The sequence below is a fragment of the Ascaphus truei genome, chromosome 2, assembly GCF_040206685.1.
Source record: "Ascaphus truei isolate aAscTru1 chromosome 2, aAscTru1.hap1, whole genome shotgun sequence".
In the NCBI taxonomy this organism is placed as follows: Eukaryota; Metazoa; Chordata; class Amphibia; order Anura; family Ascaphidae; genus Ascaphus; species Ascaphus truei.
In genome coordinates, this window is record NC_134484.1 from 371593040 (window position 1) to 371600683 (window position 7644).

General features: G+C 41.0%; 1 protein-coding gene across 1 annotated transcript in view; it reads right to left on the minus strand.

Moving 5' to 3' along the window:
* Nucleotides 1-511: 511 nt before the first annotated feature.
* The window catches only part of CMTM6 (CKLF like MARVEL transmembrane domain containing 6), a 48448-nt gene continuing 41315 nt past the window's right edge, over nucleotides 512-7644 (minus strand). Inside the window, exons 3-4 of the mRNA XM_075587033.1 lie at nucleotides 6594-6692; nucleotides 512-4735 (exon numbers count right to left, since the gene is read on the minus strand). Coding sequence (XP_075443148.1) covers nucleotides 4562-4735; nucleotides 6594-6692 — 273 coding nt within the window. The 3' untranslated portion in view covers nucleotides 512-4561. The remainder of the gene's footprint in view (nucleotides 4736-6593; nucleotides 6693-7644) is intronic.

Below are 7644 nucleotides of genomic sequence, written 5' to 3' on the forward strand. Positions count from 1 at the left end.
ATACATTTCTGGTCACCGGGGCCCGTCAGATAAGTGAACAGCACCCCCACCTAGAAATATTTCCTGGGTAAACCAGGACATTTGGAAGCTTTATTCCTTGTATCCTCTTTCCCCATCACTCCGTCTGCTTGTCTAAAACATCCCCCTACCTGTCCATCTTATGCTCAATGTCACTCTCCTATCTGTCCTCATTTTTCCATGCATTTATTTTCTCCGATTATCTCTGTCTGATTGGCTCTGTACTTCTTACAACCAAATAGTTATCCCCTTTCCACAGTGTTAATTTTTATATGAAGTTTGTTCTCCCCATTTCGTTTTGTTGTATGCAATGTATACGTTTGTATGGCGATTTGAAAAGCACAGACATAAGAAGTGAGAACCCTATGAATAATTATAGGAATTATCTGTTTTATACACAAAAAAAAAAGTTCACCGAGCTGTTGGTAAAAAAAAAAAAAAGAAAAAAAAAAAAGATAATCACTCAGTCTTGTTCTAATAAAACAGCAAAAACCACAAGGTAACATTTTCTTTATTTGATCACATTGTTTTTCTTTTTTTAGAAAACAAGGCACTCTAATTATTGAATTACAATTATGGCAAGACAATGGTACGTACACAAATCAAAATGCTTAGGTCAGAGAAATGCACGAGCAAAAGTAACATAATTCCCAATATTTTAAATTATCAAGGCAAAAAAAAAATACATTTGAATTTACAATTCCATTCTGTCACATTACTAACCTACAAACACAGATCAATACACATCCATGTGTTGATCTGGTGTTTTTTGCTTTTAGCTTTTTTGGTCACTCATTTACAGATTTAACATTGCAAGTACTATAGATACTGGGTAAGATTATCTAACACATTGAACCCAAAATGTTTTAGGAAGAGAAGTCATTTCATTTATAAACAAAAATGATCAACTTTTTTAAAATTCTAAAATGTACATATCTAAGATTATTATTAGTTCTACTTTTCTTGATGTACATCTTGTACTGATATGTTTGCAAGCTTACAAAGACCAGGTTTTCATTATTTAAAAAAAAAAACATTGGAACTATTAAAATGTCAGACAGTACACATTAAATTCAATTGTATGAAGACAGCAATTTCAGACATGAAAGTATGCTACTTATATACGTTTCTTGCACCAGCAACATATTTTGTAAAGGAAAAAAACAACAACAGTATATTGCTCAAATATTGAATTTATTGTATTTGCAAGGGATTACAAAGATGGCTGCAGGGTCCCCCAATGAGAGATTGCAATGACATCACATTATGTCACAGCCTTGCCAAGATCCATATTTGCCAAGTGGTACTATTCTAGAAGACATTTTAAAGCAGCAAAATGCCCCTTATGGCCCATATCAGGCCATATCTACTAAGCAGTACTGTTCCATAAGACACCTTACAGCCCATTGACTCGAATGAGCCACATTTACTACGCAGGTGGTGGTGTCTTATAGAGTAAACCAATAAATATGACCCTGAACCCCTTCAGATTGTTACATTTCATGATCGTCTTCATCAAATCGGAGGTCTTGCAGAGTTTTACTTATTGAAATGAGGCGATTCCCAATTTCTATTCCTGAACCTCACTTTTTTAGGCCTTTTTGTCTTGAAAACTTGAGCACTTCGTAGTATTCTTACTTAGGCCTGAAAAAAGTTCCTGCACACTGCGAAAAATCCATCTACCCCGCAGATCAATAACGCTACTAGGTTTGCATAAATACAGGATCCTATATACTACCACTATACAATTTAGAAATGTAAATATACAAGTATTTAGAATAATGTGTGTGTAGAGCGTCTCGAGCCGGGTATTAGTATAACAAGCATTTTTATTTTATTTTTTTAACCAGCAATAACCTGCAGCATCGTACAGAAAGTGGCACTTTAGAGCAGCGATACAAGCTGCTTGCTGCCTCCAGGGACTGCACTGCAAAACATGCGAGATACCAAGATAATAAACCCTTGATTGGATTAATCGCTCTTCTATTATGAGAGAGAAAATGTGTCCTTGCATTCCTGTGGTTTTCTCACCCACCTTTCATACCGCCGTGGAAGAATATTCTTACGTTTCAGGTGCCCTTGCTGCCAGCAAGGACTACAACGCATTGCTCTGCAGCAAAAGGGCCTAAAAGCTGGCTGCCCTCCCAATCTTGATTCGGTGTTCAAGGTTACATTGTCGTTCAACGTTATCCTTTCATATAATGTTCGGATAGACTCTCAGGTGTGTCGCAACCCTTTGGGAGTTAAAAATACAGATAGCTGGTATTTGACCAGAGTGCGCTCTGTAAAGTGTAATATAAAAATCTCAGGATCAAGACAGAATTTTTAAGGAGCCAAAGTTTGGCTGTGACTGGGCCCCCCTTTCCCTCTGCTGGCGGCTTTGTCAGGGAGTGTGTGTCAGTCTGTATCTGTAATAAGCTGACAGACTGACCAATACAACACACAACACATAACACAACCATAATATATTTGAAATTAACAAGCAGGCGTAATGAAATTAAGCTCAAAATATAAAACAATATAAAACACAAATCAATTATATATAAGGAAAATAGTAGCCAATTGTATCATATGTAGCAAGCTGGTATAGTAATCAGTAGCTGTTCATCTGTTTTAGGAGTTGCAGTTATGTTGCAAGTCAGGGTAGATATAGTGTGTGCGTGAGAGTAAGGCTAATAAGTTCATAGAGGGGGAAGCCCCGCTCCTCCGCGCTGACTCCGACGCTCGCCGAGGAGTGATTCCATGGACTGGCAGGCGAGTCAGCGTGCGCGATCGGGAGGCGGGGCAGTGACGTTGCTGGGCCAAGAGCCCGCGAAGCGCCAACGTCAACGTTATGACTCTGCTTCGCGCTGATTGGGTGTTTTCAGCCAACAGCGCGATGAGAAACAGGCTCTGCTGTCGGCTGAAAATCCCAACGCCTCAGCACGCCTGCGGACGCTCGCGGGAGCCCCCTCTAAAGACATCCTCATTGAGGACGACTGTGCTCAGCGCAGAGCGTCCGCACGGCTCAGCGCGGCTCCCCTTCTATGGACGTAGCCTAAAGATCTTGATTTTTTTCTCTGTGCTGCTTTTTATTGTTACTTTATTGCTCAGTTACAAGGACATAGTATCCGAATGATTGATCTGTGGGCCGTTCCCAGCCCTGGTGAGTAGCCTTGTACTGTATGTGGTGAGGAGTGAGACCACTCACGTATACTCTACCACTTCCAACTGCACAGACGCTCTTAATCAGGGGTGGGCAACTCCAGTCTCAACTCAAGGGCCACCACCGACAAGTCAGGTTTTCAGCATATCCCTGCTGAAAGGCGCCAGGGCTAACATCTGAGGCAGCTGGGATATTTCCATCCCTGAGAGAGATATATAAATCCTCCACCAGACTCCAATGAAATAGACACAGCCCTGCAGCGGTGTGTATCAAAATGTAAAAGGTTTCTGTCGTTTGTACGATAAAGATCACATTGTGATATTCGGCCCTGCAGTGCAGTGTCTATTTCATCGGACTCTGGTGTGGAGTGTTTATCAATCTTTTGATGCGTGCACTAACCATATAGTGGCTGGATACATAATTGGAGTTTCTTTAATTAATAGACATACATATGTCATCATTCTAAAACAACAGACCAGAATGCTCATACATCAGATTTCATTGAAAGAAATTGTTTAAAAAAAAAAAAAAAAATCATCAAAAATATCAGCTAAAAACAGATTCTGCATCCAATTAATGTTATTTACAGATTTACAGAGAAAGAACTGTTTAGATGATTCTTCCATCAATACACTGCAAGTTCTGCTTTCAGCAAGGTGTAATGTCCGATTCACACTGTGCACATCACAGGGTAGATGTATCTATTTGACATAGGACATTCTTTATATCATCTCCATCAGGTTTATGGTTCAGATTCGGTGGTTCACACCTTCTGATCCAAAGGCACTTTGGCAGTGCTGGTTCAATAAATATTGTTTTGTGGTATAATATTAATGTTCTGGAGATTAACAAATTGTGAATAAATATTTAAAAATACCTACCTATATCCAAACAATGTCACTGTGTCTCCAGATGAGGATTCACACATTATTACACTAAAAAGTGTCAAGTATACACTTGATTCACATATGAGAGTTTTGCATTGCAGGGAAAAAGGTTTACAGGCTGACCTGTTCAATTATGAAGCCTTAAAATGTTTTTTGCTTTTTTTAAAATTGCGCTCAATAAAACAATTTTTTTTAGATATTATTACTTTCAGGAGCATGAAGCATACATGTCTGTGATATCATTTGTGACATCACAAGTGACCACCAGGTTTGATTCTTTTTTTGGGGGGCGGGGGAGGGGTGAAGGGGGTCGGAGGAGAGGGGTTTAGTATAGAATTTCGATATGGCTCCTCAGTTTAGGGAAAAAGTAAAGATACCCCTGTTAAGGAAGTAAGAATATCATTTTTTTTTTTTAGATTTCATTTGGTACAGGTAAATATTTTGATGCTATGTCTTATTGAACCGACACAGCCTGCCTGTAATAACAAACACTGGGATAAAAACAGATTGATTACACCGTTTCGTTTGCATTCCCTTGAACTTGAACTGGGTTGTTTAAGGGCTGTCCCTCCGCTCCTCCGGTTGTGCCATTTACACTGGGTTTCTTCACGAATGGACGCTGGCCGTTACGCCACATGAAGAAAAGGTCCACGCCAAATGCCACGCTTGCTAGAAAACCAAATACCTGGAAGCAAAGGAGGAAAGGATATATTTTTCAATGTTTTCAAGTACAGCCCAAATTATCTTTAAAATCGGCCGTGTGTGTGTGTGTTTGTGTGTGTGTACAGTCAAAAATAAATACGGTAACACTCCACCTACACTACAGGGCTAGAAATGTTCTGATGTATGGTAAGAAGAGCCCCGAATATTAAACCCCAGCCCTGCTTAGCGAGACATAGTGGAGATGCAACAAAGCACTAACCTACCAACGCAACGCCTTCCATTAAGCATTTCATCATTGTTAAGATAGGGTTGGTACATCTAAACAGACAGTGTTGCGAAGACTCCGTGAAATAAAGACGATGGAACTTCTCACGGCAAAACTATCCCAAAAAATGGACAAGTTCCATAAAACATGGGAAATATGGCCGGGTGTGTGACAGGCTTCCAAGGAAGTAATTCGAAAAGTCAAATAGTTGGGCTGGCCCTTCCTGCCCCCCCCCACCCCCACCCAACCCCCCTCTCTCCCCTTCTTTTTCTTCTTCTCTTCCTTTCTCTCCTCTATCCTGACACTAAGAGAGACACACGAGGAAGCGGCTGCTTCCCCATCAGAACCCTTACTGTGGGAACATATGAGAACGCAGTAATAAACACAGCTAAGCAAGCATTTTATTTAAGCAAAGATAGCGAATTATGGATGCCTATTGTAACCTCTATAACTGTCAATGTTCCTCCAGTATATGTACAACAAAGTTCATTATATGTTGTGTATCTCGTGAAAAACAATAAAAAAATTGAAACAAACAAAAAAAAAAGATAGGGTTGGTAGATTTAGATATTTAAATCCCAAGTCTGACTATGGAGGATAAGAGGAGAAATCTGGTCTAAATTACAGTGAAGCTCTGACAAGCTCGATAGTGACAGCCAAGCCGTTAACGGACCCTAATACTTGCACACAAACTAGAACATACATATACTGTGGTGCACCAAAAAAAAGTACTTTTATCTCTCTCCATATAATCACAGTCCAATTCCAGTTTTTTTCCTTAGAACCCTAAATGTAATACTGATAAAATCAAAGTATTGGCGAGTCCTGTTACAGTGGTGTGTGGGCCAGTGGCGGGACTACCATTAGGTGCAGCCAATTCAGATGCACCCGGGCCCCAAATGTTAGGGGCCCATCCACCCCTACTGCCACCCGCCCGCTGGAAATAGCGTTTAATGATTTCTACAGGGCCCCCTCTCTCTCTCTCCTCCCTCCCCATGGGCTCTACATGTGCAGCGGGGTCGTACCCTGAGGCAGAGGGAGCCTGACCAGGCAGCCCTAACGCTTGTAATCGCCGCTTGTGTAGGCTCCCGCTGCCACCGGGTAAGGTCCCACATGCCCCTGCTGCACAGATAGAGCCCAGGGGCAAGAGGAGAGGAGAAGAGGGGGAGCAGGAAGGGCTTTTTACATGCTCCGGGGCCCACAGGTGAGTAGTTTTTACAGGATGAGCAGACTTTGATCATTTGTTTGTGAGTGCATTAGACACTTGCTTACTATTATTATTGATGTATTTTATTAAAAGGTACCGCACCATTGGAGTTTTCCTGTCTCTTGCACTTCATCTTTACAGTGTTACTTATACACAAACCTAACATAGGATTTCACATTACATACGATGTAAGGAATAAATCTCACACACACACACACACACACACACACACACACTTTTTTGCATGTCTCGGAGCCCACATTTGTGTATAAGGATAACCCTAGACTAGTAACACAATAGAAATGTAAAATACCATGCACAATTAACCAGTCGCAGCAGAGCAGACTGACCGAAAAGGGAGTAAGAAGGCAGTTAGGGGTATTGGTGTCCCAGAATGTAAGTACTTACCACTGACGTCCTCGCCAGAACAGTTATGTCCATCGTAGCTGCAAACACAATCGAGGCAAGGAGAAGAGACACAAAACAACCTACTGTGATCCACCAATCCTGCCAAAGAAAGCACAAAAACTCACTGCAGTACGCCGCATGCTCCAGTAGATGGCACAGTTCGAATATCAACACAACTGTATATTTGTAGAGCAAACACACTAATGTTAATATAAAAATTGTGTGCATTCATTATGGATAACAATGTCAAACACTTGTAGTGTGAGCTTTAGCTTGGGTGACCAGATGTCCCAGTTTAGACACACACACACACTATAGGGACACAGAAAAGGAGAGAGAAAGAGAGAAAGAGAGAGAGAGAGAGAGAGAGAGAGAGAGAGAGAGAGAGAGAGAGAGAGAGAGAGAGAGAGAGAGAGAGAGAGAGAGAGAGAGAGAGAGAGAGAGAGAGAGAGAGAGAGAAAAAGAGAGAGCAAGAGAATGGAGGGATATAGGGGGGAGAGAGAATGGAGGGATATAGGGGGGAGAGAGAATGGAGGGATATAGGGGGGAGAGAGAATGGAGGGATATAGGGGGGAGAGAGAATGGAGGGATATAGGGGGGGGAGAGAGAATGGGAGGTGTGTGAGAAGGGGGGACAGAGTGACATAAAGGGGACGGGTGCAGTTGGTGATGTCATTTGTTTTATAAATATTTTTTTTTTTTTTTTTTAAATGTGTCCCGGTTTTTACTTTTGTAAATTTTGTCACCCTAGCTTTAGCAGATAACAGCTTTGACTCAAATGTATGTCTTTTATTATCTCCAAATTGTGATTAACAAACACACAATCCCAGCAAGATCTAACCCCAAATACTCCTTATCTACACGTCATAAAAAATATTCATTGTGGTGCAAAGGCTTAAGTCAATTAATTAAGACATGGACGTACAATGTCTTTCAAAACCTTAAGGCCCACTCAAGTGATTAGGATAAGATTTATTTTGATACTCGATTACCAGGATTTTACTGGAGGACATCTACAGTGGAGAGGTATTTATCTGGTTAGACCCTACAAA